This window comes from Zerene cesonia, chromosome 12 (assembly GCF_012273895.1).
Source record: "Zerene cesonia ecotype Mississippi chromosome 12, Zerene_cesonia_1.1, whole genome shotgun sequence".
Classification (NCBI taxonomy): Eukaryota; Metazoa; Arthropoda; class Insecta; order Lepidoptera; family Pieridae; genus Zerene; species Zerene cesonia.
The window spans coordinates 6,571,524-6,585,264 of record NC_052113.1 but is presented as its reverse complement, the minus strand read 5'-3'; the positions used below and the strand labels follow the sequence as shown (position 1 = coordinate 6,585,264).

At 30.8% G+C, this 13,741-nt stretch overlaps 1 protein-coding gene across 3 annotated transcripts in view; it reads left to right on the top strand.

Annotated features, from left to right (window-relative positions):
- The window catches only part of LOC119830978 (glutathione hydrolase 1 proenzyme-like), a 35,218-nt gene that overhangs the window by 2,843 nt on the left and 18,634 nt on the right, over positions 1 to 13,741 (top strand). Inside the window, exons 2-3 of one of the 3 annotated variants that reach the window (XM_038354172.1) lie at positions 888 to 971; positions 12,751 to 12,972. In XM_038354172.1, coding sequence (XP_038210100.1) covers positions 907 to 971; positions 12,751 to 12,972 — 287 coding nt within the window. In that variant the 5' untranslated portion in view covers positions 888 to 906. Of the gene's footprint in view, positions 1 to 887; positions 972 to 7,443; positions 7,631 to 11,728; positions 12,006 to 12,750; positions 12,973 to 13,741 lie in introns of those variants that run through there. The other 2 variants (XM_038354171.1, XM_038354170.1) reach the window with 2 other exon arrangements.

Genomic DNA, 13,741 nt, shown 5'->3' with positions numbered 1-13,741 from the left:
TTTATTCCATTTTGTATAAGAAAAATTGAAAAAACGAACCAAAAATTTGCGAGTCTTAGAACTCACCTCGCCTTAAGCGTTTCTCCCATTGAACGTCGTTTTAAAATTGTTGTTATAAAGAATTTTTTAACGATTTCGTTAAAGATATCAATACATTTCTAAACAAATTCCTATGTACTTTTTGGAATTGAGGTAATTGAAGAACCTCCCATTCAGTGTCTAATTTATTTATCATAGATGAACTAATTATTTCCATGTATCTTCGTTTCTAGTGAGAAAGACGAATGGCGGACGGAAACCCCGTTTAAAGTATGACTCATTCGTTTCATTGTAACACCATTAATAGTAAATACGAATCAAATAATGGGAAAGAATCATAGTATATCTCCTTTTTGTCACGTAACTTATAAATACTATGAATAGTTTTGAAGCAGAATTATATATTTATATTAATTACGACATAGAAATCAAAATAAGTTTTATTGGATATTATATAATTTTATGAGGGATTTTCGAATTAGAAGGTAGTAGTGTCATTTATAATCATAATCCAAATCTATTACGTCAATGCTATAATTGCATCAGTCTAAAATAAATAAAAAATTAAATTCAAAAATAGAACATGGGGAGAATAGAGCTGGAAAGTGAATTTCTCAAAAGATTTGTTCACTCTCTTCCAGATCTAGTCTCACCCTTTCTATTGGATACCTACTCCTGAATTCCACAATTATAAAGTTAAATCCGTGAAGGAAAATGAGAATTATGTTAGATAACCTATAAACGATTAATATCCTTAATTTTTTAAATATTATCCTTGTTAATAAAAAGGCATTGAATGCAATTCGTTTTGATTTTCGAATTATTAAACGATAAATATTTAATTGCAGATTGGTCACACAACACAAGATGACAATCCAAAGTATGACTGTTACGGAAGCAGGGAACACTACAGCAAGGAGTTGTTGCAAAGGGTAAGGGACTTATGATAAACCAATTTTGAGAGACCTTTATAAAATAAAGTAAAATGAGCAAATAAAACAGAAAAACTGGAAATTATTTAATAGAGAATAGCTATAAGTATTTTTGTGTGGAGAGAAGAAGCTGTATTGAGCTAGCAGTCTATAAAAAATAATATCACCGCAAAATTAAACTTCATACAATAAACAATAAATAACACAAAACATAAAACATCACTTTTCAATCACTATAACAATACAAAGTTTAATAAATTGTACAATTTAGTTACAAATAAACGACCTATTATTTAAATTTATATTTTAGTTTTTGTTATACTTTATATTTATATGTTTTTTTTCATAGAACACCTTAAAGTAAGAGATGATAATGATATAATATTGACTCCAACATAACAAAGAACCAGCTTATAAAGTGGGCCTCCTAAGAGCTGCGCCTTGAGCTTCAAATCATTTTTCATCGCCACTTAAGTTTAAAAGGGTTTTTAACGTAATACCCTTCAACACAAGTCTTAACCCTAAAAAGGAGTGGGAATAAGACTAGACGTTTTAATGAAAAAGTTCTAGCTTACAAAACATCGTAAACATAATCTACAAACACTAAGTTTGTAGACTATGATGACAATTAAAGATAGCATACAAAAAATATACAAAACAAAGAAATTTCTTAATTCACTTAATTATTCATTCTTATTATGCATTTTCTGAAGCCATCCAAACATGTTAAATTTACAAGTCATGGTCATAGTGCTATAGTCAACAGGAAAATAAATGTTTAAAGTCAAAATACTGTGTATAAACGATATAATCAAGGATATTTTTATTTGAAATCCATTGAAAAATACGGACTTCTAGGTACCTATATATTATCAATATTTGCTCAACGTTGCTCTTGAAACTAATGACTGTTTAGATAAACTGAAGTAATTCCAATGCGACTTGAATAACTATAAAAATCAAAATCGTGTATTTTCTTGAGCAATGGCTGATTTCTATGTAATAGCGGTCAGCTGAGCTGATAGTTCGTCTGATAATAAGCGATCACCACCGCCCATGATCATTTGCAGATGTAGGGCTGTTGCAAATACCTTGCCGCATATAAAGGATTGATGACAGGAATGAAGAAAGGTACTGGAAAGTGAAGAGAAGTATATGGCTTCCCCACTCAACGAACGAAACACAGTAGCTTTACACTATTTCACGCGAATCACGAATTGGTTTTACATAATACCAAGCGTGGTTTGATTAACTCCGGTTATTAACCAAAGTAACCAATGTAACTAAAGAATTTGGTGTTCGTAGTTATTTGTATTGACCACCCAATATCAGCTGACCAGAACACAGCATACGGGTTAGCTGATGTAGATTTTTATTTATTTATATAGTTTCTCTCAATATAAAAAATATATCCGTACATCGCAATGTCAACCAACTGTTGATACGTTGTACTGTAATAACAGTAGTATCATGACATTAATAGATCATTAATAGATCAGTGGTTAAAATCAAATTCATTGGACTTAAATCAAAAAGTCGGGGATCCGGACGAGATGGCAAGAAATGCACTGGTTTTTCAATAATCTGCTCCTTTTTCACATCATCAATTCTCGAGATGGTGATAGAAAACGACATGAGGAAATAGTAATGAAGAATTAAAAGTTCGACAACATGTGACATCTGTCAACCCGGTGTGGTGGATTATGGCCTGAACCCTCATAAGAGGTCTGCGACCTGAAGAAACTGGAAAAATTATAGTCTGATGACCATGATGCTGATTATCATGGCATTCTTGTAACAATATAAATCGAATTAATATTTAAACAATTTATTTTTCTGTAGAGCATGGGTGAGTAGTTACAATTATTTGAAACTATTTCCTTGTTCTCTCTTTTACATTTAATCATGAAAAGTGCTGATAAAAATTTAACATTATACAAAATGTAATTACAAAGAACATAATTACTAAAGTTTCACTATTGTTAATATGTAAAGAATTATGAGTAAATAAAATAAAATAAAATAAAAATATACAATTTTAAGAACCAATTTAAAGCATTAAATATACTTACTTTAATAGAGATAAAATCAACGAAAACAGTCAATAAATTATCTTCATAAAAATATTAAAAAATGAAAAAAAAGCAAATGAAATCTTCTAAACTGAACCCAATTTAATAAACCTACATGACACGTTTAATTCATTTAATCTGCCTACTAAGAAGTTAAATCATTTTATGTATTATGATTTTGCAATTAGAAAAAGGCTTGATCGTATACCTACCTGTTATTGTTATTTAAATAGCGATCTAAATAGGTAAACACGTTGAAACCTTGCGCAACAAGCAATCGGTTTACGTAATCGTGAACTAGAGAATATGCCATAGTTGCAATTAAAGCGTAAATTTATAAATAAACTTATATTCCGATATTCCGTGCGTTTGTTCTTTTTCTCAGAAGAAATTAATCGAATCGTATTTCAATAGGTACGCACTACTCCCGCTATGTATGATTAGAAAATAAATATTGCATAATTGTGTGTGTAAATTAAACAAATGTTGATAATTAGATATAGCTAAATCTACTTATCTTTATAAATTTCATCTCATTTGTCTTCCTTAAAAATAACAAAATTAGCATAAACAATACATACTTATATCGCTTATTACTGTTATATAAAACAGTTTCTAATCTCTCTACAGATATAAAAGAATTTGACTATGACAATCAAGACAAATCTATTTCAAGAAATTGTTGTTGTACATCTATTTTTTCTGTTAATTATTTACTCCTGTTAATATTATTTAGCAATTAAGTCTTAACACTTACAAGGTTATAATGAAATAAGAAAAATATTCAAAGACTTATAATATAATTTTAATGCTTCATTAGGAACTCCTTTGAAACGAGAGATTTTGTAATTACCAGCAAATTCCAAAACTAAAATTATAGCTAATAAATGTAATACAAACAAATTTTGTTAATTTATACATAAAGTTTCTTATATAGTTTATAATCTATCATCTTCTAATATCTCACATAAAACACACTGTAATCATGGTCGATCATTAAAGTTAATTATTACTCTCAAAGTATTATTATCAGAACTTCTTGTAGGCAACAACTTCTAATGTTATCAAGAAATAGGCATAAAGTCATACATTATTTCGCCATAATTATATTCCAAAGTCCAAGAATTGCTCGGATTTATGCAAGTTTTGCAATTCCATGCATGGTTAGTACAGTAACTATAACATTATGATCATGTCAATTGATATAATATTTGTATCCAAATTCATATCTTTCTATAACGTCAATAGAAAACAGTCCTGAGTAACTTACCATAACAATAGGTAACCTATGATATTTATATTTTTTTATTTATATATTTAACACTCAGTGATAGCCATCAAAATCACATGAACACCCATCAAAATCAGGTCAGCCATTCCAAAGCCTAAACAGCCAAAATTGTAAAAAATGTTTTTGGTACATTTACCGTGTTGTACCACATGTATTGAATAAAAAACCAAAATAAATGCATATTGAGTAATTTACTGCATTTATTTATGGCATGCCTATGTAGTTTACCGTTTCATCAATATTGAATTATTTTCCTGTATGTATTTTAAAACGGGGAAAATTTCCTCTATTTCAGATTATAATAATTGCTGTTATCTGAAATATTGTTGTGTTTTAAAAAAACTTAAACATTTAAAGCACCAAATTAAAATGGTTTAATAACTATGTTCCCTCATTTTCGACAAAGCCAAGTTGCCTAGTAGAAACCTGATGAGAAAAACGACATTCTAGCTAGAAAACTAATACTCAGCTATCCCTCGTCTGTTAAAAAATAAACGGTATAGTAATAATTATCACATTTGATGTTAAAAGATTGCTTACTAAAAAAAGAAACAACAATGACACAGCATTTTAGGAAGTTTATCTGTGAACATAATTATCGAGATAGAATTCTGCGTTAGGTAATACAAAAGCCTAAACTGGTTTGCACACATTTTCGCGACGGAAAACAGTATTTGCTTCAATGATACAAAGTTAAAAATCGCATTGATTCGCCTCAATTTCTCATCGCATTTAATACACAATCGTCTGTAACCGCCCTGTATGGTCAAATTAAGGCTTAAAACATTTTCTTGTGGCAAATAAATCAGTTACGATTCATATTTCAATCTGATGTGTCGTATCAAAGTGATAATACTACGTTCCGAGCAGTGAAAAACAAGTGCGCTAATAAATTAAACATCGAAAATTCGATTGTATATTTTCTATGATAAATCGCAACGCAACAAACATAGTTTACTTAAATTTAATTCATAAACCCATAAAACTAACGTATTAGAATTCTTTTCAAAAAATATTTACGATATTCGTTAGCGTGGAAGCATTTGTCGTTATAAGTACGTTTATTTCACACCATTAACATATTTGTGTTAGCGGTGTAATATCAAGGTTAGGTACATACAACATTTTGGTTAACATGCCCTTAAGAATTATTATATATCAGTACATTCGTTTTTAATTGTCAACGTGGTCTTAAAAAAACTATATAAATAGGACGTGTGTTTTTTCCTCTCCAATTGCCTGTAAAATCTGTTATAATAAGTCCATATTATATTAAACTCGTTACCAGGATTCCATTAGTCAAACAAAAGTGGTCACACACCAAAGATCATTTAAAGATTTAGCTTGTCCCTTATATGAACAGCGCGTGCAGTTGATTGCTTGAGTGTCATAATCCTTTGGGAAATCAGATGCTGTGATGTAGCTTCAGATCAGAAGATGTGATCTCCTGATACCGCATTACTTATCCGATACCTACAATTTACCAATATATGACATAATCACAATATTAATTGAAGAAGGTAAATAAGCACATTATTTTTGGCGCCAACCTACTTTTATTAGTATATCGCCAATAAAATCGCCATAGAAAACTTTATAACAAACCTTTACACGTTCAAGAAAATAGTACTTAATCGCTGTGAAATTGGAAAATTTTAGCGACTGTTACTGACAAAAATAAATAACATATATTGTTACAACAGTTTACTGACAATACATACATATATATTAAATGATAAATAAACTTCTAAGTCATCATCAGTCCATCTATGCAGTGGGAATGCAGAGATACGGGACTCCTATGCGGCTTCAAGTCATAATCCACCACGCTGACTAAGTGCAGGTTGGCAGATGTCACATGTCGATTTTTTGATTCTTCGACATGCCGGTTTCCTCGCCATATTTTTCTTCACCGTTTCGAGCAGTGGTGATTCCAATAATGTGCAGACAAATTGAAAAAAACAATTTATTTCTTGCACGCTCGCCCGTTGTCGACATTTCTTTTCACTCTTACGTCTGAGGTCCTAACCACTAAGCCACTACTGGTCTACAATCAAAATTGCTAAGTAGTTCTTGAAAACGGATTCAAGTCGTTCAATAGGTACATAATTAATAATTATGTTATGTTGCAAACGCAAAAGAATTTAAAATGAACACTCTTTTTTATACCTAACTACTTAGGCACTAGGTACCTACTGTATATAAAGCATCTATTTGTTAATACCAATTTAAAAATAAATACATGTATGTCTTGCTTAGCTAGATACTTATAAATCCTCATAGAAATGGCTAAAAGACTAAATAATTAACACTTAATGTAAACATTAAAACGGACGAATAAAGCATGTATAGAGTTTTCTCGCATTCACAGACTATTAGAGGATAGCATAACAAATGCTCTTTGTATTCACAAATAATGGACGTGCTTCATAATAACGTGTATTAAATTTATATGAATATTATCGTTTCATCTTGATAACATTATAATGTAGTCATAAACAAAGTTCTGTTGACTGGCCCAAACCTTGGTCCAAACCATTTTTTATTTATTGTAATAATATTATGTATGCAAACATTCGTTTGATAAACATGTATGTTATAAGGAATTTGGTATACGTAAAAGAATATTGTGAATTGCTTTACATATTTGTTTCATAAATATTATCACAAAATATGAAAACGAAGCTATTTGCTTAGTAAATATGTTACTTACGTATAAAATAAGAAAATGCATATTTTATTTATCCATAATTACTTCTGTAAGCAAAAATGATTGTCCTTTTAGATTAGAATCATGCGTTAAGTGCATTCATTATCTTTTGAAATAAATCAAAATGAGCTGATAACAATAATAAACATCCATAAAATTTAAAGTCCTTGAAATTCTGCAAAATCTTTTGCAAAATATTACACGACACTTAGTAACTCTGACGTAAACTAATCAATTCGCTTCATTATTGCTTGCGCCAAAACAGCGATAACAAATCGCGATTTTACTTCCCCAACCTGTTTGCTATATATCATTATATACGTATTATATCACCCAAGGAGCCTTAAGTGACGTACGCTAAGGTCGAATAGTAACATTATATGCGTTAACAGTTTTCACGCATACTGGATCACTGTCGCGCTAACTTCCCATTGCGAAGGTTCGATTAATTAATACGGACGTGAATTAAATAGTGCAGAATGTGCGATAGAGAGTTGTTGAGGCAGAGTTCGTTAAAAAACGCTAATGGTGCTAGAAGAAAGAGCCGACATGTTTTAATTAGGCTGCCCGAAACGGACAGAGAAAGGTTGGTGCATTTCTTATTTGTAAATATTTTTTATTTAATGAATTTTCTAAGTGAAAACGTATAGTCTAAGATCCCGGTAAAAAACAAGCTTCATTGAGCTGTTTAATGTATAAAATGTATTTCAGTTCTAATTCAATAAGCCAATAGATTTATTATTGTAAATGGTTCGCCTACCAACTTCAGCTCAGAATGTGTTTATTTAACATTTTAAAAATTATTTTTTTTTCAAGATTACACCGGTCTCTTCGTGACTTTTTATTTATTTAATTATATATGTATTAAGGTAAGAGTTGTCTGTGCGAATTCTGTCTTGAATACTAATCACATAGAAAACATTAATTAAACTGTATTTTTATATCATATGGTTATTCATTATTTGTTTTGATTTATTGTATGACCAATTATACCAGTTCATATTGTATATGAATACCAAATTTCACGCAAATCGATTTAGTAGTTTTGCATGAAAGAGAAATAAAAAAATCTTTATTTGTATAAAAACGTTACATGTGCAGTTATATGAATCCTTAGGCTCCTGAATTAATACTAGTAAATTGTATATTATCATATGTAATTGAGAATGCTTATTGTTGTTAACTGCACATGATTGTTTTTGAGTGGATCGTCATGCCTTAGTTAATGGCTCCACCCAATAAGGGACTGCGCCCATTACCGTCTTTACTATAAGGGCACACGGATTCCGTGCCCAGAGCTCCCATACTCAGGGGGCCAGGAGGACCAAGAATTTCCTTTTTCTACTTTTTCTGCTTTTATTTTTCAAAAGGGCCCCAACTGCTTACGTGACCAACGACCCCCCATAGCTTAAGATGGCCTTGACTGCGCTAATTCCCACTGTAAATGGATCACTTTTTTCTGCGATCATGTGACGTTAGACGGAAACCGAAGATTGAATTGCTTTACAATGTTATGATAGTAGAAGTATAGTAGTTTGATAAGTTGTGAAGGCAAATAAAGAATTTTGAAATTAAAAATATAAATAAAAAATCGTCGGCTCAAAACAGCAGTATAACTTCACTTATGTATGTAAATTTACTAGGCCCACGATTAACTAAATTCTATTGCATTTGTTTATAAGATAATCGTGTTAGATACTCTATCTTATACCTTTAAACGAGCAATTCTTGTATATATATATATATATATATATATATATATATATATATAATTGGAATCTCGGAATCGGCTCCAACGATTTTCATGAAGTTTATTATATAGGGGGTTTCGGGGGCGATAAATCGATGTAGCTAGGAATTTTTTTTAGAAAATGTCATATTCGTGTTTTATTCGTGTTTTTTTTTCCTGACATCTATTGGTGAATAATAATACTATTTTGCTTCGTAGATAGCTGGACAACTGAAATAACACATAGGCACTTTTTATACCGATATTCCTACGGGATACGGAATTACGCGGTTTCAACCGCGGGTCACAGCTAGTAGATAATAATTAATAGATAATCATTCATAATTGCTATATTATTTTCGAAATGTTCCTATGTTAAGTTACAAATCGCAGTTTAACTTATAAATGGGAGTTACTAGCACAAATACAAAGTATACAACATTGATAGATATGGAATATGTATGTGGAAGTCTGTTATTTAAGTGAATGTGATTTGTATCCAAATAACATTTAAAGTAGGATGAACTTCACATAAACATTTAGCTGCTAATATTATTTTTATTCTAATTTTATCAAAGCAATTCATCCCACGGAAATCAATTAAAATTTCAAAATAATGTCTAAATTGCAGGCAAGCTTAGGAACCTTGATTGCGTTAAAAATTACTTGCGTTGGAAAATTTCGCAACACATAATTTGAAAGTCAAATAAATACATAATATGTCCACAAGCCTGCCTAGCTTATATTCACAAGACCCCTATTCTATATTATTCATATTTTAATTATAATATACGATCATGTCAATCATATTGAAGTCACATGAATTTAGCAAGCAAAATATCGATAAACGTTATCATCCTTACTTGAACTGATTAGTCAATGATAGTTCTGGACATTATAAAATGAATAAATAAAGAATCGAGTTTAGCTTCAAAACATAGAATTTTAAATTACTAGTTGATTGCCTCGGCTTGGCCCGAGTTTTTCCGAGATAAAAAAAGCCTATGTTAGCGGTAAATGTACTGAACTTATTTTCTAATCGTAAAAGATTTTTGTGTCTGGGCCTATGCTCACCTATGTAGGAGACTAGAGAGTATAAAATAGATAAAAAAATTATATATACGACGATAAGAAACGTTAGTCTTATAAAATAATAAAAGAAGACTATTAAGGATAGCCATCATGTATTATTATGATGAATATTGGTTTCTATGCTATCGCTTTTCCATCACACCGATTTTCCTTGAATTTCTTTTACTTTTTCTCAAGAACAGGTGTCATTCGCCCTTCTCATAAGCTTTCTCGCATGCTCTCGACATATATAGATATGTGACATGGATATAAATCAATCAGACACATTTCCGCAACCTTTGTAAGAATGAGGAAATGGGGTACTAAGTAATTAATGAGCAAAAAGTTAAGGCGAATAAAAGTAGACTAGATCGGTTTTTATTTTAAGATTAATGTAAATTTTTTAGTAATAGCTGGCACTGGAACTTACGTTTCGCCTGATGGTAATGTTCCAGTTTTTGATAAGAAAGGGTAAGAAAAAGGATGCGAGATGAATATATATGAAACACAGTAACACGCTACTATTACACGCCCATGTTCTGTGGGGATATGGTACCTACCCCAGGGTGTAACGTCTTCTAAAAACGCGAATAACTTAAATGCGGATAGTAAACTTCTGTCATTTTTCCATTTTCTTTCGTTAGGGTTCTAATATCGTAACTAAAATATTAAAAAAGAAACAGTAAAATTATACAAGGTCATACGTATCTACGATTAGTACTCAGGAAACTCAAAACAATTTTTAGTTTTTTTTTACTTTAGTCACCTGTCATATGAAATTATGTATTAAACATGGTATAACTTAGCTTGAAATTAAAAATTCCGTTTTAAAACTATTTGTCCTTATTTATTTCAAATATATCTAAAATAAATACCTATAGTTTATAAACTATAAAACACGCTTCTATGATCGATCAGTATAGTGGTAACGTTAAAAATCTTTAATATTATGATATTAATGAACACTGACTCAGGACGTTAAATGTTGATTTAATTTTAATTTTTATCGTTTGGATCTAATCTACTGATTATAGCTACGATCAAGTATAACGCTACGTGGTGCTTTATAAACAAGGTTTCCTATTGATACGGCATGTCTTATGGATATCTTGATTTCATTAATTATCTCATTTTTTGTAAATGTCGGCTTTATTCGAGAAAAATATTACGATAACGAAAGTCATGCGTGGAATCTGTCCTCTGTCCCATTTTATTTCCAGTTCTATTCAATTCTATTTTATAATAAGTAGATATGAATTGTAGGACGCTGATAGCCTATATTCTTCTATAATTCCATATCCCCTAACTTCCAGAAATAGCCGGATTAAAATCTACCCAACCCTATGACCCAACCGTTCCAATGTCCATGGGTAAACGGAATGATAAAGGATTTTTTTGTTGTGTTTTAGAAAAATATAGTTATGTTATCATAGGGTACACTTTGTTCTTTTGTTGTTATTTATATCTTATATAGGATAGGTTATGTGTATATGTTTGACAAACAAAATCTTTCCTTTCGCTTCTAGCACCATATATTACACATATTGTTTTTATGATAGAGACATCTCGTAGAACTTTATGTAACTACTGTAAATTTTAACGCCTTACAGTATAGACGAGCAAATATTTGGTCCATAATAAAAAATACATATATAAAACGGCGTTCTTTTTTTTCTCTTTTCATTACAATTACTAAATATAAATATAACATAAGTCAATGAGATAAAAGGGGCATATCGTTCTCGCCATCTATCGTTATATTGTACAAACTAAGAATCCGCCTTGAACAGCTGTTTAAACAATCGATCCCGAATCTGCGGGCAAGTTCACTGCATTATATCATGCAATTTATGTATTTTGACAGTTCTTCGGGGCCTCCGTCAGTTGATAACCAATAAAATTCACCGGTTTAACACTTTATACTACCTTTCGATACTGTTAAGCGTTTAAAGGTGTGAGACCGCTATGTTTATTACCTGCCCTTTGTTACGTAGTGGTGCATAACAATCATGGAGCATTCGTTTCGTAACGGACTGCATAGGCGGCATTTCATAAGCACTCACGTTGAGGATGTCCCTATTGACACAATTCGATTGGTGTCACCTATTAATAGATTTGCAATATTGCAAGGGAATTTTAGCCATGACCGTTATCCATCTAAGTAAGTAAAGGAAAAATGTTATAAATTGGGAAACGTATGTTTGGTTTATAAACTGTTGCGTGGAAGATACTGAAATATACAACATTGTTACTAAATTTTTAAGGTTTTAAGGATTAAGCATAAAATTTTTACACATTTCTTATATAATGCTGCATTATACTCATAATACCCATATCCAATTTTCAAATCGTAAACCAATTGAAATTAATATTCTTATGTGAATGGCTTAAACCAAATAATAAAAAAACACAGATTAATAAAACTTAAAAACAGGCTTTAATGATAGAATGAAGAATCAACTAAATTCCCTTACTTGTTCTTATACAGAGGATAGTTAAGTAAACAAACAAATTATTTTAATCCTGATGATCCTAGTCAAGATAATAAGACAAACTCATAAAATTATTGTATTGACCGATTTGACCGATCATTTATAAGCGATATAGGTACGTCCGTTTAAAGTGGGTTAAAATCAAGTTTCAAAGTGTCGGTTGCATACAAACACACAGGTGCAGCCAACATAAGCGTTTTAAAAACGACATGTTATGTGCATTTATAAGCTATATATTCTATATACAAAAAATTTATGAAAGTAACATGAATTATTTGTCATTTCATAATACCTATATTTATCAACTTTATACGATTAAACAAATTATATTTTCACTGTAACTTAATTACCTAGATCCTCATCAGATTTACAAATCTACGAATAGTTGGCATTTACACAAAAATTCTGTTACAGACCGACAAAATTGAAGACCAAATTAGTGATCGGCGGCTTAGTGACAATCGTCATACTCTCAGCGTTAAGTGGCTATTTTATTGGACGCGCTGACTACAAGAACAGAAAGCTAGCTGAACCACCGGATCCCGTGGTACCATTACCACCTTCGCCATCATGGCTGCACACCTTCAAACGAGCAGCTGTGTGCACAGATGCGCCGCATTGTTCAGATATTGGCAGGTGAGTCTAACTGTTATTAAGTCTATTCATTTCATGTATTCAGTTGTTGTACCGAAGCAATGTCAAGTAATATGAAAAAGGATCACATTATAATATTATGATGCGAAAGTCCGTGTGAACTCCTACACCAATTCCGTACAGCAAATATGTATTAAAAAGAGTAATGTTTTATAAATCTCAAAACAATTTTTTTTTTTTACTGTTTGTCTGTTTATAAATGCGCCAATCAAGTAAAAACCGCAGGGCAAATTGTGGCAAAATTACATATGTATACCTAATGATACCTGTTTATGTTCCCTAATGATAGCGCAATATTAGATTCAAGTTAAAAAAATAGGACCTTTCCTAAAATAAATTATTGACGAGATATTCACATCTAAAGTCCTCACGAAATAGGAAATGTTATAGTTTGTAGTTGTGTATACGCCAGCGAAAACGCGAGAGAAAGCAAAACATTTAATTTAATTTTAAAAAGGATAGATCATATGATTATGTAAACAAGAATAGTGAATTTGATTAATCTTATTTATTTTAATCAAAATTTTTACTTTCATTCAATAGAATCTCATTAATTCATCATTTGAACGTTGATTATCTTCGTACGTGTATTACGTGTATTGTGTTATAGCTACTCGCCAAGAGATAGCGCTATTAAGCTAGCTGCTGGCGTACGTTTAACAAATAAGAAATGTTATTTTATACCTAGTCTTGCCATAAATATTGTAATAAAGAAAAAAGAAAATTGTTAACTGCAAATAACATTTATTAC